Source organism: Camelina sativa, chromosome 3 (genome assembly GCF_030686135.1).
Source record: "Camelina sativa cultivar CO46 ecotype springtype chromosome 3, ASM3068613v1".
Classification (NCBI taxonomy): Eukaryota; Viridiplantae; Streptophyta; class Magnoliopsida; order Brassicales; family Brassicaceae; genus Camelina; species Camelina sativa.
Window position 1 is genome coordinate 31120920 of NC_141882.1, and position 25208 is coordinate 31146127.

Sequence of the window (25208 nt, forward strand, 5' to 3'; positions counted from 1 at the left end):
CTTTGTTTTTGAATTATTTTTGGACCAGAATCTCTATGAGTAACCAAATAAGGATTGCCACTGGCAATGGTCTTAGTTTTCTCAAATACGAAGGGTGATAATGGGCATCAAAAGTGAACAGAAATAGATAAAGCCCACAAAATGTGGGCCTTTCATCCAAAGAAAAAAAGACGTTACCTGCGGGTTCAGGAGACGGACGAATCTTCTTCGTCTTCCTCCCCCACCCTTCTTCTTCTTCCCTCTTGATTCTTCTACCCCTCCCCCGATTTCTCGCTGTCAGATTCACCCCTTTTTTTCTCCAATCTCGCTCTCCCTAGATTCCGGAATAATCCGCACAAGGCTTGGCTTAGTAATCGTCCGCCATGAGTTCCAATACGGCGTCGTCCAGCGCGGGGGTAGCCGGATCGGGAGATTCTTCCGCCGCCAGGAAGAATTCGAAGCGACCCAAGTGTATCTATCCTCCTCCCATCTTCGATCCTCTTCCAATTATTCATTTGGCTTATCGTTGACTCTTTGTGTTTTATTCTAATTGGATCAAATTCTCCTCGCTGGTTCAATCGTATAATATATCGTCACTTTTAAGTTGATCGTTTATTTTGATCGATGGTTTAAATTTTAAACAACGATCCTTGAAAGAGACATTCTTCAATCGCTATATATATATATATATTTTGTTTTTTATCAATTAGGGTAAAACATTTTGTCTTTTGATTATTATTTGAGATGATAGATTAGGCAACCAGCCATGGCTAAAAGGTTGGCAAATATCGTTTGCAGATTCCAAGTTCACACAGCAGGAGCTTCCAGCTTGCAAGCCCATTCTCACACCTGGTTGGGTTAGATTTCTTTGTAATCAATCTCTATTTGATGTTTCAGACATCTGATTTTTCATGTATAAGCGCCTCAACTAGCGCTCCTTTTCTCCGCAGGTCATTTCGACATTTTTGATAGTCAGTGTTATCTTTATTCCCCTTGGTGTTATCTCCCTTTTCGCTTCTCAGGATGTAAGTGTTACTTACACATTGCTACTACTCCTCATATTCTCTTTCATATCTCACGTGTTTTTTTTTTTACATCTCCGATGTGTAGGTTGTGGAGATCGTTGATCGGTATGATACTGAGTGCATTCCGACACCTGCTAGGACTAACAAGATTGCATATATTCAAGGAGGTGGAGATAAAGTCTGCACCCGAGAACTTAAAGTGGGTTTCTTTTGCGGCAACGTTTTGTTTTCCTTCTTTTAGATTTGATAGATTGTTGCATTTGTTGTTTACTTTCTTTCCTTTCTCCTCTCGCATTCTTAGGTGCCAAAGCGTATGAAGCAGCCTGTCTATGTTTATTACCAGCTTGAGAACTTCTACCAGAATCACCGAAGGTATATAACATCACCAGTTAGCAACTATGCCGTAGCATGATGTAGTTTTCGTATTGGTACGGGACTAAGTGTTAGAGACCTAGAGTGGAAGGTGTGGGTTCTATGTGGATATTATCATTGAGTAGGCGGGACGAGGACTGAACTTTGATTAGTTAAACTTTTGTAGCTCTATTTCATCAAATGGTGTCTTTGAAAACAGGTATGTAAAAAGCCGAAGTGATTCACAGTTGAGAAGTCCAAAATACGAGAATCAAATAAGCGCATGCAAGCCTGAGGATGATGTTGGTGGGCAGCCAATTGTGCCGTGCGGTCTAATTGCTTGGAGTCTTTTTAATGACACCTATGCATTATCAAGAAACAATGTAAGCCTAGCTGTAAACAAAAAAGGCATTGCATGGAACAGTGACAAGGAACACAAGTTTGGGAACAAGGTCTTCCCCAAGAATTTTCAGAAGGGGAATCTCACAGGTGGTGCTACTTTAGATCCAAAAATACCGGTAAACCCTCAAAAAAAAAACTGGAGATCAATCCATTTTGCCATTGATATCACATGGATGCTGCTTAGCAAATTGACCGCTGACATCTTTCTCCTCTTTTCATTGTGTGCAGCTTAGTGAACAAGAAGATCTCATCGTGTGGATGAGAACCGCAGCATTGCCAACATTTAGAAAACTTTACGGAAAGATAGAGTCTGACCTCGAGATGGGTGACACCATACATGTTACACTGAATAACAACTACAACACTTACAGTTTCAATGGGAAGAAGAAGCTTGTTTTGTCAACCACGAGTTGGCTGGGGGGGAAGAACGATTTCCTCGGTATTGCTTACCTGACAGTCGGCGGAATTTGTTTCTTTTTGGCCCTCGCATTTACCATCATGTACCTTGTGAAACCCAGGTACGCACATCCTTCAAATGTAATTGTTGTCGGGATGGTGTCCTTCCATTCAAGAGTTGAATTCTGGTTGTTGGGCTGTGTGTTATATATTATGCCAATAATAATGATAAGGTATTCTTGTGCATACAGCCACAATGTGTAATGTTGAGTAATAAATGTGTTCTTCGTTTCAGGCGACTTGGAGATCCATCATACTTGTCATGGAATAGAAATCCCGGAGGTAGGTAATATAACAAACAAGCTTGGAGAGGGAGGAAGAGAGAGAGAGAGAGAGAGAGAGAGAGAGAGAGAGAGAGAGAGAGAGAGAGAGAGAGAGAGAACTCTAATCTGCGTGTGTAAATCTTATCCATCCATGTTTACATACAATGTAATCCTTGCTTGCAAAATAGTTTCTTCGGTGAGAGCTTAAACATAAACTCCACATAATACTATGTTGTTGTTTTCCAAACCAGTCAAATATATTACTTTTTTCCCCAAATCTGCCTTCTATAATTTTTTCTAATCATACATAGATATGAGTAGCATTCAACGGACAAAAAATTTGAACTCGTTGAATCCAAACTTCCAAATGATCAAAGCACCCGAAGCAGAAGATTCGAGAGATATTGGCCTTGAGGGTAAGATGGGTCGAGTGGGTGGTCAGATGCAGCTCCTGCCTCCCTCACGACTGTGATCTTCCTTCCCGCCATTACTGCAGCGCTTTGAAGAATCCCCAAAAACTTCCCACTCTGCGTCATCGCCCCTGAACATGAGCATGTCATCATAAGACCGCCACTCCTTGTCAATCGCATTGCTAACGAGTTGAGATTTCTGTACATTCCTGCCGCGTTGTGCAAGACCTGCCATCCACATTAATGCAATCTCATTTCTGTAACAACCTAGGACATGTACTATATTTTAAGAAACACAAAAAGGTACGCTTAAATCTACGCCACCTTTTTCCGCGGAGCTAGCTTAGGAGGGTCTAGGATCACGATGTCCCATGTCTCTTTCCTTGACAGAGCACCCTTCATGAATTCTGTTGAATCTTGTTTAAAAAAAACAACCTTCTCCGGATCCATATTGTTGAGGATTACATTCTCTCTGGCGAGCTCCAAAGCAGGCAAAGATGAATCAATTCCTGAAAGTGTTTTTTTGATCAGACGATTCACAAGACACTGCATAAGCTGGATGGATCAGGAGGAGGAGGAGATAGACGAAATGTACCCACGACACTGGTAGCACCTCCTCTCGCTGCATTTAGTGAAAATCCACCACTATAACAGCAAAGGTCAAGAACTCTTTTACCAGTAGAGATGGTTGAAATGAAGTGACGGTTTTCGCGTTGATCTGTGTAGAACCCGGTCTTCTGTCCCTCTAGCGAAACTGCGTACGAAATTCCGTTTTCCACGACCTGGCATATAAGCAAGAACATCACTCAGCTCACACCCATGTAAGGCTTTCATATTCATGAATATATCTGAAGAAGAGAGAAAGACCTGATTAAGGCACCACCCACCGTACCATTGATCTCTGTGGGAGACTAGATGATTGTGTTTGTTTCAGACTTGAGATATCAAAACCATCTTCTTTAAGAACATCAAGAGACGGTCTCCAGTTTATATGATTAATTCCATCGATTGATCTTAAGCAACTCTCCACTTCATTCCTGTACTTTTCAAGCCAAGCTGCGGAGGATGCTACCACAGCTATGTCTCCAAACACATCCACAATCAATCCAGACAATCTGCAGCAGAGCAGCAAGAAAGGTAAGAGAAACCGACCAATAAAAAAAAGAAAGTTTGTTGAGATCAGTCAGTAAAATAAATACCTATCTCCTTCACTGTTAACAAGACGATAAGCGTTAGTTTTAGCCGAGGGAAGTCCCAAGCTCTTACGCAACTGAACTGCTTCAGAGATTCTAGTTTGGAGAAGCTTCTCAATGTTCAACGCACAAGAAGGATCTCTACCACAAGCCAACAAGATCCATCAAAGATTCAATTTTGAAAAAGAATCGAACAAAAGAAGTCTTGTGAGAACTTGATTGTATTATATTAGAAAGGAAACCTCGTGGATTCGTGTTGGAGCTGCATAAGGCGAACACAGAACATAGAAACAGAGTTATACAAACCCCAACCGATGGGATTCTCGGTTCCATCAGCGACAATGACAACATCTCCGGTCTGAGGAGGCGGTTTTCCAATGATCCTGTCAACGGCTCCACTGTACACCATCGGACTTCCGTCTTTGAAGAGTTGTGTCTTGCCCTTTTTAAGAACCACTTTAGCAACACCTGAATTTTTACAAATTTTTCAAGTTTCAGTTTATGAACGTAAACAGAGATAATAGTTGTTGTAGAAACTTAAAAGGCAAAAAGAAAGGCTGAGAGAGAAATATGTTGACCTTGAGGGCGAGAAGAAGCAAATTGGGAAGAAGAGAAAAAGAGAGAGTGACGGAGGCGGGAGGGAAGCTGGAGCACGCCGACGCCGAGCATCACCATTGTCGCGCATTTCCTGGCTGCAGCTTGGGGTGGATAGGCTTTTTCTACACATAAACCCGCTAATGGGCCACAGGTATTGATATCTGTTTTTGGGCTCACTATTCTCTACTTTTGGCCTCAACAAGAAGACTAACGGATTGTTGCCTCTATCATTCCAATAGTCCCAATGGACAATGGTGTAATCATAGACAAAATAACTAAGTCTTGGATAGAGATAGAGATGTATATAAAAAAGGAAAATATGATAGTTCTTACACTGATTATTATTCGGTTGAAATCAGAAGAAAAAAAATAAAAGGAAACATATGATATGAATAAAACTAAAGTCTTTGCATATACACCCACTTTTCTACAAAGTAATATCACCTACACCCACTTCCAACTATTGCTATACATTTTATATGTTTATTGACTATACTACTCTCTAACTTAAACTTTATTAACAACAATACATCTAACTACTATCTTACAATCTTTCTTTCTTCCTCTATTATCTCCATCTCTCTAATATTTTTTCTCTTCTTTGATCACTCTATCAAAACACCAATACCCAGATTCACGCTTTTCTCTCTCTAACCTGTAACTTCTTCTCCTTCCATGGTTTTTCTAATTGTCTCTATCTCTTTTTTTCTCTCATTACCAAACTCAACCCTTTCTTCTCCATCCTCTCATCTCTGTTTTTATCTCATATACTTTCATTTTTCAATCTTCTTATCCATCCTCTCTTTATCTCTGATCTTCAAACTATAATTAGATTGGTGTTTGATTTAAACAATAAGTGAATGATGCATTTCAGATGTAGAAAGGTTTAATTTTTGATTTTAGGTGTTTTTGGTAGATGTAATTTGGTGGGAGTTAGAGAATTTTCAATTTAGGTTGTTGATTCAGTTATGATTTTTGAAATTATTCTTTTAAAAGGGGAATACTTTCCTCAGGTTAGACTATCAAACTTTGTTCAATAGTAAAACCATATTACCGAATCCATGATATGCAATCCATGTGGTCATAGTTTACGATATAGAGTTTAAATGTTTAGGATTTAGGGTAGAAATGCATATGCCAATAAATTCCTTTTAATTTGAATACATTGATCATATATATCCATGTGGTCATATTTTGGTGGATACACTTGGATGTTCATAAAAAAAATATTACAAAAATGTTTTAATGTAAGCAACATTGAAACCATATTACCAAATCCATAATAAGCAATCCATTTGGTCATAGTTTATGATTTAGAGTTTAAATGCATAAACCCAATAATTTCCTTTTAATTTGAACACCTTGATCATATATATATATATATATATATATCTATGTGGTCATAGTTTGGTGGATATGCTTGGATGTTCATAAAAAAAAAATGTTTTGATGTAAACAATAGTAAAACTATATAATCGAATCCATGATAAGCAATCCATGTGGTCATAGTTTAAGATTTAGAGTTTAAATGTTTAGGATTTAGGGTTTAAATGCATAGCCCAATAATTTTCTTTTAATTTGAACACCTTGATCATATATATCCATGTGGTCATAGTTTGGTGGATACCCTTGGATGTTCATTAAAAAAACAAAATTGATGAAAACAATAGTAAAATCATATTACTGAATCCATGATAAGCAATCCATGCAGTCATAGTTTAGGATTTAGGATTTAAATGTTTAGTTAGGGTTTAAATGCATAGCCCAATAATTTCATTTTAACTTGAACATCTTAATCATATATATCCATGTGGTCATAGTTTGGTGGATAAACTTGGATGTTCATACAAAAATAAAAGTAAAAATGTTTTGATACAAACAATAGTAAAATTCATTGAGTGGTGTTGTTCAAATATTTCTACATTATGTAATGGACAAAACTAATTTCATCAAAAAAAAATTCAACTAAAATTGTAACAGTTCAACTAAAAAGTTAAACATTTGTTCACTAATAAGTGGATGATTTGTTACAGTTAAACACAACATACTGTAATTGGGCATCCACTTATTAGTGAACAAATGTTCAACTAAAAATTAATAGTGTATAATATACTAATTCAAAAGAAATATAGCAATATACATCTTAAAATGTAAAAAAATATAATCATAATCTATTGTATAAAAATGAACAGATAAATTTTTGATAATAACTAACTAAAATGTTACAAAAAAAAAATAATATAAAGAGAGATAGAAAACAAAAAAAACGTAGAGGAAAAAAAAAAGAGAAAAATGACAAAAAGATTTATCTGTTGTTATTATCCACAGAATGACACAATCTTCCTCAGCCATAAGATTAGAATTATTTAACTTAAATCCAATGGTCAAGAAACAATACAATCTCATATGTTTAGTGCACACACATATCACGATGGCAAGGGTATAATTGTCTGGAAATGAATTTCTCCATACAAAAATCCTCACAAAAGTATACCTTATCTCAAAAGTATGTCTACTTGCAAACTTAAACTCCCAAAGTAGGTGTCAGTGCTATTCTCCCATAAACTAACATATAATGAAAAAAACCCATAAAGATAGAATCAATGTCGTTTCCTCAATGCATCCACGATGAGTTTGGTTGCTTCAGCCACAAACTGAGCCTGTTCCACATACAATGTGAACTGGGTTTCTCTGACTTTCATCAACTTCACTTCCAACTCTCTTCTCTTCTCCCTATCTACTTCCGTATCCCAGATTTGAGACAAGGTAATTTCGTCTAGTCCACAACGATAGCCTGCCTCTATCTTGATGAGCGAGGCCACTTCTCTACCCGAGTGATGCATTCTCTTTGTTTCAGAGTGATCTTGGTCCATCTCCTCAAACAGACGCTTCACAGGAACGTTCGGTTTCAAATCAGGAAACTCTGTTTTCGGCTCTGGTGGGGAACCAGAGCCAGCCTTGGTACGAAAGGTTTCCGAAACTGCTCTCTTCAGATTCCCTATAAGAGCCTGAGACCTATCTTTTGGAGACTTTGAAGCTGAACCGGAACCAGACTTGATTTGATAACTTTCTGATCCGTTGTTCTTTGGAATCATCTCCGTATTTAAATTCTTCACCGAAACAGGCTGAGATCTAATATCACCGCCTTTATCATCTTCACTAGACTCTTCTTCTGATCCAGAAGAGTCCTCATCCGACTCTTCTTCTGAAAGAGCCTTGTTCTGACTAGTTTCTAAGCCTATTTTCTTTGGAATCATCTATGTTCCCGAATTCTTCACAGAAATAGGCTGAGACCTGCCATCACCGCCTTTATCTTTCGAGCTTTCAGAAGTAGACTCATCTTCATTGGACTCACTTTCAGTGTCAGAGAACGACTTCATATCTTTTCCACGCTCGGCTATTAGGTTTAGTAGTGTTTCTAAGTTGCTTATGCCTCACGAGTCCAAATATATACTAGGGTTTCTTAGATATAGATAGATTTAATATACTTTAAAATGATGATAAATATCGGAAAACAAATATTTTTACATGATTTATACTGTGGTTTTTGGAAATATATAGATAATTTCGATATATAAAAATGGAAATGTTTTTCATTTTTCGTTAAGAAAATTGGTATTTCTATTTTCGAAGGGACTGATTACCTATCAAAATTTTGAAGTAATTAATTTTCCCTTCATCTAATGTAATGTGTTACTAGGTGTTTTGATTTTTTTTCAAATACCGTTTTGATTTGAACGTGAATGTGAACATAGAGAACCACTGTATGTATTTTGTTCTCCCTGTGTCTCTCGCCTATCCCTACTATTAATCGGAAAACATTTTAACAAAGTAACCTTAGTTTTGTAAGAAATTACAATTATATGCCATTGGAATTATGACCAAATAAATAATTTTCGAAATGGGTAAAAATGTAATATGGCTTATGCTGAATTCGGATAAAAGCGCAGATCTTTTTGACCCGTTTATGTTATTTTCGGATCCTCTTCACTAAATCGTGACCGTTGATTCATTTTAATCATGTCCATCAATTTAAAAACCTTAAAAAAGTTATCCTCTCTCTCTATGCTTCTGTCGCCGTCTCCATCTCTAAATTCTTTTTCCTAGAAGCTTACACAACAACTCTTTGATCAGCATAACTAAACACGAATTCTCTCTTTATTTGGTGGATTCAGCTACATTCGTTACTTTTCTATTTTCTTCTCAATCTATTTGTTTCCTTCCAAACCATAATCTCTCTTTCGCTTTTTCTTTAAATCCAATTCTTCTGTTAAATTCATGTTGACAATGGCGGGTAAACAAGGTCAGTTTTTCGAGGTCACTGGTTCGTACCTTTTCCTTACTTTTTAATGAGAGTTTTGGAGATGTACATCATAGTTATCACAGTAGGAGCTTTCTTCTTTTGGGTAGTTTTTTTTTAAATCTATACTTTGTCAGCTTAATTTTCTATTCTCTGAGATTAACCGCTGAACTCAAGATCGGAGATGATACTTCTCTTTTCTGTTTTCCATATTATCCTCTCTATACCTCAAAATTAGAATTTTAGTAATACAAATCCATTCTTTTCTATGGTGATAATGAATTATTTACTCACATGTCTACGGAGCATTACACATTCCATTTTTGCCAAAGGTACTGGCAAATTGTATTAATAATTGGTGAGAGTGTGTTATCCCTATGAGTTCAGCGGTTTCAATATCCAACTTAGGCTTGCTTCTTCCCCTTCAATCATCAGCATATGCCTTTTTTAAATTGACGTGATCTAGCAATTCACTAATACTTTCTTGTGGTTTCAGGATTTGGATGAAAGTTTGCTGCTAAGTTTGCTCTGATGGATGTAATGTCTTTAGAGCGATCATGAAGAAGACCAAAGGAGATGATACACTGGTGAGATAGTAACTAGATTCTTGAAAACCGTGGCTTTGATTTGATTTTGAAAATGTTGAAAAGTGTTGGTTTGTGTAACAGGTTCCAGTTTTATCAGCACATTTAAGCATCTTATTGCACATAAGCTAGCGGAAGAAGAAGCTGAACTTTAAGCTAAGGATCAAGCTAGAAAGGCTAAACATTTGGTATGGTTTTGATTTTTGTATTCCCTGTTATGTTTGTGCTCTTTTCCGTTAAGCCTTTTGATGATGACTCTTGTGCTCATGTGCCTTTTTGATGATAACAATTGTCTTTCTAATATTGCAGGACGAAGAACATGTTAAACTTGGAAATTAGTTGGATAGCCATGAAAGATTCTAATTGGTGTTGCCACTAGATCTAAAAGGTAATTTTGCTTCACTTAACTCTCTTTTCTGAGATTTTTTGGTGTTTTTCTTTGAACGATTCTTGGTGTGAATGATACTTTATTGTTTTCAAACAGATAAACAAGGCGTAACATGCTCAGAAGGGTTTGAATCCTTCCTGGTCAAGAGATACTAAAGGTAGGCTTAAGATACTGATATTTTTAGGGTGTTTTAGATTTAAAATATGTGATATGTTATGTAGGTTTTAGTTCCGAGTCCTCCATACAAATTCCATGACTTCGGTTTTGACTTTGAGCAATGTGGAAAAGCGATCCGTGTTTAGAATATGCACCTTGGAATGGAGGTTAGCCAAATGCGTCAGTGATAACATCTTAAATGTCTTTCTAATCTCAATCAGTACAAATTTAAAATTCTGATTTTAGTTATTGGAGAAGTTGTTGTTTGTTCAACTCTGAGAACCGGATGGAATCTTAAGAGAATCATTGTTGAGGTGAATATCATTTTGTTGTGTCTTTCTAGCACCATCGATGCTACTCTATATATAATTGATCTCTTTTACTTTTTGTTTCAATTTTTATGTAGAAGACAAATTGTGTAACCTGTTTTTGTAATGTTTTGTGTACAAAAGCAAGCTTTACGCATAAACTCATTTCATATTATTTTTTTTTATCATATAAAATGTAGACAAAAAAATTTATGTAACCTGTTTTGTAATGTTCTTATGTACAAAAATTTGACGATTAATGGGAAGGGAAATGATAACATCGAACAACACTAAAATGATTTTTTTTTTTATATTGGATTAACATATAAACATCTTAACACCAAAATTATTTTACAATATAATTAACAAATAAAGGTTATGTAAAACTTTGCATGTTAATAAAGTTAATATAACAAAAATTTTGCTTTGGCTATATAAGTTCACCAAAATTCCAAAATTTTAATCTTTACATTTTTTTTTTTTAAAATGTAACAACAAAGAGTTGTCCTTACATAAATTTCTTTTCCTATCTTTTCTGTCTATCACATAAAATATAAATATTAAATTTGGAAATAAAATTTTAGTATTCCACTTATGAATTAAGCCATTCATTTAAAAGAAATATATTATTGGAAAATCATTTACCCGGTTAATTAACACCGATAATAGAACATTGATTCGAACATGCTTATTATTTAACTAACTGTCCTAATATGAAAAAGAGAATGACAATGATGATCAACACAAAAATAATTACTATACTACATACTAACAAAAATAAAACTAAAATACGATATTTGAAATACAAAAATAAAACTAAAATACAAAAAGAATTATTATATTATCTCTGAAATCTCTTTTATAAACAATTTTTTTTTGGTCTGGGCGACCAACCAAGAGATTCTATTAATTTAATGTTTGGTTGACAAAAAAAAATAACTAAAATAGGAGAAGGGTGAGACAGAACATGACGGATGTGACGTGTTTTCTGTTCCAAGTGAAAAATACAATATAATTTTAATTGAAATCGAATCAAAAGACGATTAAAACTCTTTAATCATAAGATTTATTTATTTTTAAATATAATCTTTATATCATCGGAATTATATTACCTAAATTTTGAGAAAATATCCAGTCTATTTATGGTATTAAGATGAAAATAATATACGTAAACTAAAAACGGGTAATTCAAATAATGAAAAACTATACATTGAACGATTTTTTTTTTAAAAAGAGACATGAATTTTAGATAAAAGTACAAAATCAGAAAATATATGTAGATAAATTCAATTGTCAAACTTTGACTAAATTGAATAAGGATTGACTATGCGACAGGTAATTAACCACTTTGGAACGAGCACTTTGAAAATTTTGGTATTTTTGAAAACAATTACATAGTTTTTGAAAATTATAATTTTTTCGATAATTTTAACTAACTAAATATAAAAGATATTCAACGAAGAACTCTGGTATTCCATCTAAATATCTTACCGAATCTCTTTTAGTAAATATTGTCTAACGAGTAATTATTTAAAAGAGAACGAATATAAGACAAAAAAAATTATGATGGATACATGATGAGATGAGACGAGACGAGACTAGATGAGACGAGATGAGATGAGACGAGATGAGACAAGATGGGTTGAGACGTGGCCGGATGAGAGAGGACGAGAAGTGTTTCCCATTCTAAAGTGAACACGACTAGATTTATTTTTCTAATTTACATGAAAATAACACACCTATGTTATAGCACCCGAATTAATATAATTCTTACGAATTTAAAATTTATACGAAAATATTTTGTCTCGTGCTACAGCACGGGTTACTACCTAGTTTAGGTTTAATGGGTATTATTAGCTTTTGCCTTAAGATATTTTTCTTATTAATGAATGTTATTTTCTTAAAATGATGAAAATGTCCAACTGATTTTTTTTTTTTCGTCTGAATAGTTCCATGTTATAGTAATTTTAAAGTATTTCACAAAACAAAAAGGAGCGACAAGAAGAACCACCATTACATCTATAGTAATTCAATTCTCAGACTCAAAGACCTCATGTAACCAACATAAGATTGTGATTGTTCATACCTTGTGACACTTTTTGCTATAAGGTGAGAGCTCTTAGGTTGGCTTTTCTTCCTTGTAAAACTGTCATCCAAGCCGGGATAAAAGACAAATCCAACATAGAGGCTAAAGCTTTTCGACTGAACTTTGAAACAGGCCATGCGCCGTGCCGATTGATATCATCAACCATGTAGAAACTAAGTATCACACAATAAATTTGTTTGATGGGGGAAACATATTCAATAAAGATCTCTCTCTAAGAAATCAGATCAAAACTAACAAGCAAAGTGAATTGAAATCTCTTGAAGAAGAAGTTAGACTTTTCTCTCAAGAACAAATGGAGAATTAGGGTTTTTGTGATAATTGCTCGATGATTACAATGAGAGGGATTCCCCTTTATTTATATGCATCTCTAGATTACATAATATGTCTACTTTCTTAATAGATCAAACTTGAATTAGGAAATTTTCTTGTTCTTTGCTAGGTCGGCCGCCGGGCGATTTGGTAGGTCGGCTACTTGTCCTTGGACTGGGCCCTTCGATCTTTCTGGACCTTTATTTGAAGGCCGAATTCGGCTTAGAACCGAATTCCCGGGTCAAGAAACTGGTTTGCTTATTGGTTTGGACCGGTATGTTGGGGGTGCCAATTCCCGCACCAACAATTAGTCCCCAAAGTTCGGTATATTCGGAAGTTAATTCGAATGTTTGAACTATAGGAAGAAAATATCCGATACAAACTATAAGGAAAACGTATTTATTTACCGGATTCTCGCACCGCTTCGCCATCCATTGGTTGTGTGACGTATTGCATATGTCGCTTCTGTCAGATCGGAAGTTGAAACGTCGCTTCTGTCAGATCGGAAGTTGAAACGTCGCGTAGGTCATAATGATACCGCGTAGGGTTGCCGCCCATTCGTCCCATTTTCCGCCAAACGTGTCAAGGTATTTGCTCCGTTCTCTCTCCTCTCCATTTATTTTTGTTTACAGTCATATATTTTATTTTCCGACGTTCTTCCACACTCTTCGACGATCGGTTATGGCTAGCACATCGGTCCGCGTTTCTTCCTCCGATATCAAAAGCGATCAATCAATTCACCGTAATTTTAAACGCAAGACTCCCAGATCGGCGAGCGCAAATCAGACTAGAAGGTCTGTTAGATCGGACAGTGGGGCGCAACTTCACCAACCTTCCCCAATCTTCACTTGTCACAGGCGAATCGAGTCGCGATGGAGGTTCTGCAACTGTGCCCGACCTGTTGCCTGGCGATCTGAATGATGGCGTACTCCGATCTTCGAATCTTGAAGTCTCAATAACCGCGACATTTCCATCATAATCCCTGGAGATCACCTTCGAATCTTTGAATTCGCCGAAAGGGTATATCTATCTTTATGAAGATTTCTTTTACCTGAGTCGCCTCTGATTTCCACTTCCATCTTTACTTACTGTGTATGCCCATCGACGAAAATTGGCGATCTGCCAACTCACGCCCGGAAGTGTCTGCAACTTTGTTGCCACTCTGACTGTTGCAGCGGAGGCCGGCATCCGAGTCGGAGTTCAATGCTTTGAGCAATTGACGAACTTTAAGGTTTCGAAAGTTGACGGAACTTAGATGGTTAACATGAAATAGCGCACAATTTTTACCGCAACAAGGAGACTATCAACTTTAAAAATTGGTCAGCTCGCTATTTTTATTTCAATGTTGATAAATATTCGTTCGAGGATCCTCTAAGCGGCTGGCGGAGAGTGTGAAATGATACACCTGGTAGAGCTTCATTTCCTAATCGTCGTGGGATTGAACATATCTTTTCTGACATGATTTAACGTTCTTCTTTTGCAGCTCGCCCGTTAACAGCTTCAAGACTAGCTCCTGGATTTATTCCAGTCAAGGAGGTATTCTTTGCGGGTTCGGATCGCGAGTGGGATCTCATAACCCGTCTCCGAATTAAAACAGCCCCGGGCAAGGCTTGGACTAATTTCTCAAGTTTCGCCAGTTTGCTGGGCCAAACATCTCAAGTTCCCTGGAAACACGATAGTTGATGCCAAGCTATTCCAATCCCAGCGCGCGGATATTACAACTGACTCTGGACTCGAGCCAAGGCAGATTGAAGAGGAACTCATCGATGTCGACGTTCTGACTGAAGACCAGGTTTTCAGGGACCAGAACATGGAGAATCCACCGTCCTCCGATGTGTCCGAACTTGCCCTCACGATTTCCAAACAATCCCAACCCCAATATTATCTAGGGGAATAGAGGAAAACGAAGAAGAAAAAGGACAAGGGGAAATAGGTTGACGAAACGCCTGCCGAGGATGTCCGAGCCAATCACAAGCAATCTGCTGAAGAAGCTGGACTCGAGTCTGCTGATCGGTTCCGCACCGAAAGACAAAATGACCGGACTGTAATGTTTACTTTCGACTACTTTGAGGATTTCCCTCTTGTCACGAATCGGGCAGCTGCTGGGGAGCTATTCCGAAATTTGAAAATTTCTCATCGAATTCTCTCTGAAACGAGCAAGTTGGAATACGAGAAGCAGTTCCTCGACATTGCCGAATCCTTGCTGATGGTTAGCACTGTTTTTTTTATTCCTTTGGTGTATATTTATCAAGAAATTTTGTTCGCATAATCGCCCTAAATTCTTTGCTTGCATTTGCAGACCGCCGCCCGCGTCCACTCGATGACTCAGATGTATGACAGGCGACTCAAAACACTGTCGAATTCCGAGTTTGATTCCCTGAAGATGAAAGAATGCCTTTAGCAAATTCAAGCGGCTGACGAATTGAAGGACGACAAGATCAAGGAACTCAAATCTGTTATCGCCAGGAAGGATGAGGTCATTGCCCAATCCAAACTAAGGATCTCCAATTTAGAGTCTCACAGGGAAACACTTGAGGCAGATAAAATTAAACTGCAGCAGGAGCTCGACGAACTTGAATCAAGGTTCAATTCGGAAGTAGCCCTTCTTCGTCGAGACCGCCTAGCGAAAGTGGAAAGGACAGCAAAAACGGCTCAAGATCGGTTAAACAAGGTAAAGGCTTATCTGGTGTAACAAGAGACGGTAGCTCGCCCCAAGGAAAACGTGCTTAATCAAGCCGTCGGAGTCAAGGAAACCGTGATATACTTGCTCGAGTAGGGGGTGGTTATTCCGGATGAACAGATTACTGAGATTGAGGGGAACTAAATAAAAGCCCTAGAAGCTGTCGAAGCCTTGGACATCATCGAATTAGAGGAAGGCGACCTCACCATGTCCCCAAATCAGCTCAGCTTTGGACTCCTTGATAACTCTCTAATTTACATGTTTTATACACCATTTTTTGTCCATATTTTGCATTATATATACCCTAACCTTAGCATTTTTAGGTCATTAACTGTAGGAATTCGCATTTAGGCCATTTAGGGTGTTGCATTCTTGCATTTGTGCATTTTGGATGAAAATAGGTACTTTAGAGCCTAAAATGGGGGAAAAAAGGTCAAATCCGAGCATGTACCCGAAGGAGCAATTGAGCAGGAAGAACAGTTCGAACCCCAACCCGATCGTAGAGGATCCCAGGGCAGGAAGAAAAACCCGAATACCTATCCGAGGAGGAACCGACCTCATCCTCGTACACCTCATCGAGCATACCCTCAGGCAGGACTGGACAACTAGGTTAAAAAGGTTTCCATATATAAAGCCCCCTCTTTTTCCTCTCGCCCTAGCACGCCGCATACACTCTGAATAGAGTGCGAGAGCTTCTGAGTGATTCAAACTCTTTTTCCATTTTGTTCGGATTTGTTTTTCATTTCTTTTGCTATTTTTCTTAGTTTTCGATTCTGTACTCTTCTACTTTTATTCTATTTTCAATACAATGCAATTTTCGTTTATTTGTGTATTTATGTTTTCTGCAATGAGATCTGAGTAGTGAAACAAAGTTTCTAGGGATGGGATAGACAAATATGTGTTCTTCATCGGTTAGGATGTCGTAGCTTGATTGTTTATGTTAAAGAAATTCCTTTCTATATTGGTGTTCTCAATGCTATTTTCAGACCGAGAGGTTGAGATTAGATCTAGGGTGTTTTGCCATCGAGAGATGTAGTTGAAATGCTTGAATCAATCAATGCTAGAGATTTACTCACTTAGCCTAAGAGATTAGATGTGTAAGGAGTTTATTGACAATAATGAAGCGGTTTGTATTGCTTGCTTGGTCATGTTTCTCCAACGAGAGTTGGATTGGGGAGTGATCAAGGTTGATTGTTTCTATCACGAGAGTGTTTTAACAAGATTTTAGAGATTCATTGTCTAGGGAATATTTGCTTGATGTAAGACATCTATACTGTTTACCCTTATTTACCCCATCATTAGGAGCTTTCTTGTCTTATTGTTTACTCTTATTTAATAACTCGACCCCTTACCCGAACTGTTACTTGATCACCTGATCATGTACTCGAATGCTTGCATCGAGTGCTTAGGTCGTATGGTTCTTTTTTATTTATTTTCTTTTAATTATTTTAGGATTTTTAGATCAAACCCTAATTTTTGCTTGGCTTGACTTGCTTGCTTCTGATCACATCTTATCTGCTAGCATAAAAACCATTTGGATTGATAACCCTTTGTACTACAACTGCATAGATAATTCATACCCTGGGTGAGAATCCTGTTATCACTCCTTCATCCTGGGACTGTAGCTCCAGACTCCGTCAGACATTAGCATGGGTCCAACGCTGGTGTATTCCAAGCTGACCTATCCGATCCTCCGGAAGCTTGATTAAATGGCTCCCTATCCTCCTTTAAAAAAAAAAACTTATTCGAATTCGGGTGTGAAAACCCTTGTAATAACATTGCCCGTTTTGTGGCCGGTTTTTATCAGTTATTTCTTCCTAGCAAATTTCCTTTTATATCTTCATGGAATGTTTCCTTTTTGCCAAAATGGAGATCTTGACGAGAGGAAGGGTTAATTTTCCAATTTCAAAATTGGAAAACCATCCTCCTAGGATCAGTATAAATATATTAACCCCGTTCCTTATTCGATCATAGATTTTGATCAAAGTAGAATTTTTCATAGAGAGATGTCAAGCTCCGTAGGCAGTGTTGATCCTTTAATCTAAGTTGGGAATGATGTCCCAGCATTCTCGAATTCGGAAGCCATTCGAGAGAGGGATGCCTTATTATCCGAATATCTGAGTTCGGTGGATGTTGATGTTTCGCGTCGGCCGAGAAGCGAGGTCGGATTTGGAGAAATTCTTCTCTCGTATTGAGGAACGCCATACTGAATATCGCAATCGGCTGGTCGTGACAGAGCAAACACAGCGTGATCTACTGTTCAAACTTAAACTACTCGAATCCGTGCTTACAGATGTTAAACCGTTCTATATGAACAAGTGTGCCGATAAGGCTGAAGCTCATGCTTTTGTTCGCCAAGTAACTTTCTCGGATTCTCCTTTCAATATCTATATATATTTTCATCAATGCCGAAGCTTAATCAAAGATCTTGACCTGTAGGTTGAAACTGCATATCGGGAGCAATGCCATAACCTTTACTATCTTCGTCTGAAGAAGTGCAAGATCGATGATCGTCTGGCCGAACTGGAGGCTGAGATTGCTGCTCTGAAGGCGAAGGGGAAGAGAACCATAAGTCGCCTTGACGAAGCTGAACAGAAAATCAGAGCATTGGAATCTCGTCCTGAATAATGGGAGAAGATAGGATTGCAGCTGTTGTGACCTATGCCGAATCGTTTCATGATAGACACTCGTAAGATTGCAGCAGGGCTTGCCCAAGTTCGGGATAGTTGACATATTTGTAACGGCGATTTGAGCCAAAGAATTTTAAATAATTAATAAAGTTGTCCTGTTTGGACAAATTGCTTTTGCAAGAAGTAAAATTTTACTTTGATTTGGAACTTTACACGAGGCGAACGTCTCCTGGCTTACATCGAGTGATCCTTCGTAAATTGGGTTATTTTATCCCGAGCAAGAATGTGCTTTTGTGGAGGGAGAGGTGCTGGACTTGGCTTACCTCCTTTGCTCCAGCTCGGAGGTCGGACGACGAAACAAAAAAGACTCTGGGTTCGGCTTACATATCCGTCCGAACTGGAACCCAATCGCAAAACAAAAAATACTCTGGGTTTGACTTATCTCTTGACTAAGAGTTAATGCGTAATGACGCAAGTCGATCATCTGGCCAGGATATCGACAAGAAGTGAGTGTGGTTCTGAACTGTTAGATAAATATACCAATATATGTACGAAGTAGCTTTTTATTTAGGGTGCACGTTTTTGAAGCGTAATTGCAACATTTAATGCAAATGCGGTTTCGCAATGCAATCTGATTGGCGCAGGAGACCTCGAGACTCAGCGAATATGCCTTTGCAATATGATTGGTGCAAAAAATCTCTGGACTCAGCGACTATCTCCCCCCCCCCCTTTGTTATAAATAGGATGGGAAGGGGTTCGCTGCCTACAAGAGTCGTCTAGAAACGCTACGGTTGATCCGCCTGGTTGAAGCGAACCCGAGAGTTAACTGCCGCTGGAGTCAGTGGGTTTTATCCGGAAGATTGGATGCTAAGCCCCCGGAAGGGACGGTTTTGTCCCAATCTCGCGAGCTTGCTAGCACTGGGGTGAGCGGGTCTGACATCACAGAACCAGAAGGAGATCCTTTACAATAGGAGATTCGTATGTATCGAGCTCGCTGCCAAATGTTAAGCTCATACATCAAGGCCTTTCGTCGGAAGTACGACCTTATCTTCCAGCTCTGCCATTTAGAAGGAACCGTTAAGGTTCTTGACGAGCTTATCGCTAACGGCTTCTATCTGGCCAGCTGGCGTATGAACCGTCTACTCGTCGATCGTATCCGGTGTGAGGAACAGGTCACCAAGGCAGTATTATCCGACCTGCCGGAAGGTTTTTACGAACCTCTAGGCGATTCGGAGTTTCTACACATAACAGATGTCACTGCCTACAAGAGTCGCCTAGAAACGCTACGGCAATACGTCCTCTATCTGGAGTCTACGGATCACTTCTTCTATGAGACCAACACTATAGAAGGTCAATGCGCGTTCCTTGAGGAGATGGCAACACAGGGTGAGGTTCGGATGGCTCAACTGGAAGAACTAAGATGGGAACGTCAAATCTGGCGATCCTACCTCGACGGAATCCGATTTGTCGAGCTTGGCACCTCTGAGACGTTCTGGGCATTAACGCCACAACAGAACGAAAATGTGACTGCAAACCGGCTTCACGAGAACAGGAGGCTAGTGATTCAATGCGTCCAAAGAAACCGGCTTCACGAGATCAGGAGGCTGTTTTTTTTTGTAAGTTTGTTTTTTTTTGGCTCGCGATGTGCTGAACTGTATGTAAGCAACTTCAGACGACCAAGACATCTTTGTCAAGAAAAATTGCTTCTCTTTTTTTTTATATGGCAAAGTGCCGAGCTGAATGTAATCAACTTAAAATAAATATAGATTCTTCTTTAGTCAAAAGAATTTTCATTATTTTTCTAGCTGCACCCGCTAAATCTTAGCAAAAAGATAAGAGGTTGCCTACGTACCCAGAATAGGGATCAAGGCAGTCGTAGTTCATAGTACAAGTAAAATTGAAATGGAGGTCGGATTTCTGAAACCTTCTTATTGTAGCCGTAAAGGCGATCTAGTAATAGTAAAATTTAAGATGAGCCGCATTCAATGAGTTTTTGACCTGCGTGCCATCCATGGTTAGGACTTCATAAACTTCGGGGCGAACTGCTTTGGAGATGAGGTACGACCCTTCCTAACGAGCGCCGAATTTGCCGGCGTTTATTTCCTTGGTATTCTCGTAAACTTCGCGTAGAACCAGATCACCCTCACTGAAACATCGTTGACGAACAGTCTTGTTATAGTCCCTAGCTGCAGCGTTTTGATAGTTTTGGATTCGGACCAAAGCCTGATCGCGCAACTCTTCAGCGAAGTTGATGTGATCGAGCATCATATTGTCATTAAGATTGGTATTCTCGACCATCATTGTGCGGCGAAGCGTTGGGACATCTGCTTCCTCTAGAGCTAATGAGTAGCTCTTTCCCGACTTGTCCGAGATCACTCTACCATCCCGGACCAAGCCATGGCCTATGATCCTATTCAGGATCGCGGGCGTTACAAGTCTCCCCCCCCTTGAAAGGGATTCGTCCCCGAATCCGGATCAAGTTGATCTTCACCCATCTCCTTGAACCACTTAGGAAAATCGGCCTTCATCTTGTTTTCAGTTTCCCAAGTAGCTTCCTCCCGTCCGCCGCAGTTCCACAAGATTTTTACCATGTTCATCCTCTTCCTGCGCATTTCCTTTACCATTCGATCAATGATCCGAATAGGTGTTGCTTCCACGGTCAAGTTCTCTTGCAACTCAGCCGGAACATCTTCGACCATTTCATCCTCTTCTCTTAGGCATTTCCGAAGTTGAGATACATGGAACACCTTGTGGAAAACGTCTAACTTTGGTGGTAACTCCAGCTTGTACGCCACCGCACCTACCCGTTCAAGTACCTTGTACGGACCAACGTACCTTGGGCTCAATTTTTTTCTCTTAGTGAAACGCCCTTTTCCCTTATAGGTCATGGCCTTAAGGTACACCAAGTCACCTACTTCAAACTCCAACTCTTTCCGACGCTTGTCCCCATAACTTTCCTTGGTATTCTCGTAAACTTCGCGTAGAACCAGATCACCCTCGCTGAAACATCGTTGACGAACAGTCTTGTTATAGTACCTAGCTGCAGCGTTTTGATAGTTTTGGATTCGGACCAAAGCCTGATCGCGCAACTCTTCAGCGAAGTTGATGTGATCGAGCATCATATTGTCATTAAGATTGGGATTCTCGACCATCATTGTGCGGCGAAGCGTTGGGACATCTACTTCCTCTAGAGCCAATGCCTCTATGCTGTAAGTCAAAGAGAACGGAGTAGTTCCATAATACCACAGAATGTCGTCGAGCTGATCTGCCCAAGCTCCTTTCTTTTGTCCGAGACGTTTTTTCAGCCTATCTATTATAGTCTTGTTTGTGGCTTCGGCTTGACCATTCCCCTGAGGATACCGGGGAGTCGAAGTGCTTAAACGAATCTGTCATTTACTTAGAAAACGTCTGGTGATCAGCGAGGTGAACTGCGTTCCATTGTCAGTGATGATCTCGTACGGGAGTCCAGGGCAACAAATGATGTTCTTCCAAATGAAATTGGTCACATCCAGCGATTGTACTTTGTGAAACGACTCGGCCTCCACCCACTTGGTGAAATAATCGGTTAAGACCAATAGGAAACACTTTTACTTGGATGGCGGTAGTGGCCCGACGAGATCCATTGCCCAGCGCATGAACGGGTACGGCGCCGTGACCGTATTCAGCAACTCGGGCGGAATGTGCTTCATTGGTCCACGACGTTGGCAAGCTTCACACTTCGCCGAGAAGGCTTCGCAATCAGCGACCATTGTTGGCCAGTAATAACCATCTTTTTTTGATCTTCAACGCAAGTGCGCGTCCCCCGGAGTGGTTGCAACCTTTACCTTTGTGAACTTCCATCATTATGCATTCCGCCTCTTCTCGACTGATGCAAGTGAGTGAAACTCCAGAAGAACTTCGCCGGAAAAGACTATCCCTTAGGAGAACGTAATGTGCACATCGGGCTTCCAACGGCCGAGCTAGCCAGCGATTTGCCGGGACTTGGCCTTCTGCGATGTAAAGTTTGATCTCGAGTTGCCAATCATCTGGAGGTTTTGCCACATCTGCCGAGTCTTCGACTGGTTCATCAATTTCCATCGGTATTGTGTCATCGTTGATAACAAAATTTATATCCGCCAGATCGATGTTAGGCATCTTGTTACATTCAACTGGGACAGTTCTTCGCAGACCAGGATCTGAACAGTTTGCAAGGGCAGCGAGAGTATCTTCCAACGCGTTTTCGCTGTTAGGAACCTTGATCAAAGACAATGAGGAGAATATTCATGTTAGAGTCTAGAGCAACTGACGGTACGCCCCCATTCGCTCATTTTTAGCATCGAATTCTCCGTTAAACTGGCTGACCACTAGCTCTGAATCGCAGAAGACTTAAATGTGGGTCACTTCGAGTCCTTGCGCCAACCGTAGTCCGGCCAAGACGCCTTGTACTCAGTTTTGTTGTTGGACGCTTTGAAGTAGACTTTCAGCGATTGCTCGAGGACTTCTCCAGTCGGAGATCGGAGAATGAGTCATACGCCAGACCCCTGATTGGAGGAGGAGCCATACACGAACATCGTCCAGTGTTCTTCCTTGGGTGTGTTGTCCTAGAGTTCGGGGGATAGCTCCGTGATGAAATCTGCTAGGACTTGCGATTTGAAGCTCTGATGAGAACGATATTTGATATCGTACTCGCTTAGTTCGATCGCCCACTTCGCAATGCACCCAGACTGAAGAGGACTATAGAGAACGGTTCAGATTGGTTGATCGGTATAAACGACGATGGAGTGCGATTGAAAGTACCAGTCGTTGAGGGCCTTGCTTGTGTATAAGATTGGTTTCTGATCGCCGCGATCATCTCGGACCAATACACCGCTAACTGCTGAGCTGGAGACGAAGATGTAGAGGTATAGTGTCAAGTATTGTTTGAGTTGCCAAAAGGCGATCTCGCAGTCGTCGTCCCAATGAAAATCCTTGTTCCCCCGGAGGAGTTGGTAGAAACAGAAGACATTTGTCCGTAGATTGGGCGATGAACCGATTTAGAGCGGATATTCGACCTGTTAGGCGCTAAACTTCTCGCTTATTAGTTGGAGATGGGAGTCCTAGTACTGCTTCAATTTGCTTTGGATTCGTCTCGATGCCTCGCACGGTCATAATATATCCTAAGAATTCTCCCGAAGTTATACCGAATGTGCATTTGGTCGAGTTCAGCTTCATCTGGAATTGATCCAGGATGTTGAAACATTCGGCAAGGTGTTAGACATGTTGTTCCGGGATCAGGAGCTTGACTAGCATGTCGCCAATATAGACTTCCATCGTCCATCCTAGTAGGTTGGCGAACATCATATTAACCAAGCGCTAGTAAGTCGCCCCCACGTTCTTTAGCCCAAACGACATTACCTTGTAGCAATAAGTCCCTCTATCTGGGCTCATAGTGATCTCATTGTATCCTGAGAAGGCGTCCATGAATGAGAGCAGCTGGTTCTGAAAGACCCCTGAAAGACCCCGGTCACGGCTTCCACTCGGCCCTGTCCCTGGCCGAATATCCTTTGATTTTGTTACTTAGCTTTGGCTCGCGGCCCTGCTTCATAACCCCTTTACGCAGCGGAATATAACTTTAACCTTGACACATCCCTTTGTGCTTAGCCATACAACCAACCAACCCCATAGGCTTGCACTTACTAGGGATGGGGACATATAGTCCCTTTGGTTCACAGTGAACGGTTGCTCTGCCGGATTCCCGAACCACTCGTGTACCTGAAGCTTGGCATCAGACGTGCCATTAGTTGACCCATTGGTCATACCATTGAACGCCATCGACTTGTCAGTCTTGGTATCAGCGCATGCTCCAATCTTACGATCCGACCCCATAATCGAATCTCCGATCAACCTCCGACCAGGCCGATACTTCCGACAGACTCGTCAACCACTCGACCGATCAATCCAACCTACGGATCATATCGTCAATCATTTGATCACCCGATCCGACTAGCGATTGAATCACCGGTAAACCCTCGATCGATCCGTCCATTGACGCAGATCGTCGATAACCTTTCGATCGTTTGACACTATGATCGAGTAGTCGATCATCCTGTGATCGGTTCGTCTCCACGGACGAACCGCCGCCTATCCTATGATCGAATCGGCCCGCTTGCCAAACCGCCGCTCGTCTCATCGTACCTTTGATAGCGAGGTAGCATGCACATCAGTTCGGATGAGTAAACTCGCCGAGCCGCACCCCCTTTTCTTCTTAGGCTTAGATGGATGATGGAAGGATGTTGGTGTGTTGAATTGAAGGCCACGCCCTCTATTTATAAGGTCTTGGCCGAAGTCTAGGCCCCAAAAGGCACCTGTCCGTCAAGACCCTTTGATCATGCACGTTCGTCCGTGCCTGTCTGGCCGTGACCGTCCGTCCGTGTCTGTTCGGCCGTGCCTGTCTGTCCGTGTCTGTTCGGTCCATGACCGTTCGCCACCATGTCCCATGACTGTCCACCACCGTCCAGCTGGCCGAGCTCAGTCAAGCTCCTTGGCAGCTGGTCGAGCTGACGCTAGCTGGCCAATAGCTGTCCGCAGCTGGCCGATAGCTGTCCGCAGCTGGCCAATAGATGTCCACAGCTGGCCGTTAGCTGTCCGCAGCTGGCCAAGAGCTGTCTGTATCTGAACTACTTGTTCATCGAATTCGTTCAGCTCGTTCAGCTCATATTCTAGCTGTTTGAACTAGTAGCTTAGCTACTTTAGCTCATTTAGCTATCACTTTCCTTAAAACAAACTGCCCCCCTTTAGAATCGCGGGACGCGGGCGTTACAGGTTCTCTGCGGTGGCTTGTACGAGACGATCAATATGCGGTAAGGGAAAGCAATCCTTGGTACAGGCTTTGTTGAGGTTGGTGAAGTCGACGCAAAGTCTCCATTTGTCGTTCTTCCTCTTGACTACCACCGGGTTTGCCAGGCAGTCAGGGTATTGAACTTCCATTATCTAGTCAGATTTGAGGAGTCATTCGACTTCATCTTGCACCGCCTTCGCCCGATCCAGTCCTAGGCGTTGATGCTTTTGTTGGATTGGTTTGAACGTGGAGTCAATGTTAAGATTATGGCAAG

The 25208-nt window shown here is 40.3% G+C and overlaps 3 protein-coding genes and 1 long non-coding RNA gene across 7 annotated transcripts in view; 2 read left to right on the forward strand and 2 right to left on the reverse strand.

Moving 5' to 3' along the window:
* Positions 1–25208, reverse strand: part of LOC104778406 (protein neprosin) — a 648080-nt gene that overhangs the window by 562491 nt on the left and 60381 nt on the right. The window lies entirely within an intron of this gene.
* Positions 137–2753, forward strand: LOC104778499 (ALA-interacting subunit 3). The gene is made up of 8 exons (XM_010502958.3): positions 137–450; positions 778–836; positions 930–1004; positions 1090–1203; positions 1306–1376; positions 1576–1873; positions 1986–2275; positions 2449–2753. Exons 1-8 carry the CDS (start codon positions 363–365, stop codon positions 2501–2503), a joined length of 1050 nt encoding a protein of 349 aa, XP_010501260.1. The 5' UTR covers positions 137–362; the 3' UTR covers positions 2504–2753.
* LOC104778498 (uncharacterized) lies at positions 2712–4873 on the reverse strand. 2 transcript variants are annotated; one of them, XR_015595545.1, is made up of 7 exons: positions 4658–4812; positions 4322–4547; positions 4086–4220; positions 3754–4001; positions 3482–3668; positions 3211–3395; positions 2712–3114 (listed from the first exon to the last, which is right to left on the reverse strand). XR_015595545.1 is itself a non-coding variant. In XM_010502957.3 (7 exons), exons 1-7 carry the CDS (start codon positions 4752–4754, stop codon positions 2848–2850), a joined length of 1320 nt encoding a protein of 439 aa, XP_010501259.1. In that variant the 5' UTR covers positions 4755–4873; the 3' UTR covers positions 2712–2847. The 2 variants fall into 2 exon arrangements, 1 of the variants encoding a protein (XP_010501259.1); XM_010502957.3 differs by having other exon boundaries at positions 3779–4001; positions 4658–4873.
* Positions 8265–10573, forward strand: LOC104778501 (uncharacterized). 3 transcript variants are annotated; one of them, XR_015594639.1, is made up of 6 exons: positions 8265–9000; positions 9473–9563; positions 9645–9748; positions 9870–9948; positions 10045–10105; positions 10170–10573. It is a non-coding gene; the product is annotated as an uncharacterized LOC104778501 (long non-coding RNA). The 3 variants fall into 3 exon arrangements; XR_015594641.1 differs by having other exon boundaries at positions 8794–8979; positions 9661–9748; XR_015594640.1 differs by lacking the exon at positions 10170–10573 and having other exon boundaries at positions 8747–8979; positions 10045–10114.

Bases quoted from the DNA above. Each gene is read 5' to 3' on its own strand.
- LOC104778498 (XM_010502957.3), bottom strand. From the start codon at position 4,754: ATGGTGATGCTCGGCGTCGGCGTGCTCCAGCTTCCCTCCCGCCTCCGT. The intron at 4,548-4,657 runs GTCAACATATTT...GTAAAAATTCAG, and splicing joins TGCTTCTTCTCGCCCTCAAG to GTGTTGCTAAAGTGGTTCTT. The intron at 3,115-3,210 runs GTGGCGTAGATT...TGTGGATGGCAG, and splicing joins AGCTAGCTCCGCGGAAAAAG to GTCTTGCACAACGCGGCAGG.
- LOC104778499 (XM_010502958.3), top strand. From the start codon at position 363: ATGAGTTCCAATACGGCGTCGTCCAGCGCGGGGGTAGCCGGATCGGGA. The intron at 837-929 runs GTTAGATTTCTT...TTTTCTCCGCAG, and splicing joins CCATTCTCACACCTGGTTGG to GTCATTTCGACATTTTTGAT. The intron at 1,874-1,985 runs GTAAACCCTCAA...CATTGTGTGCAG, and splicing joins CTTTAGATCCAAAAATACCG to CTTAGTGAACAAGAAGATCT.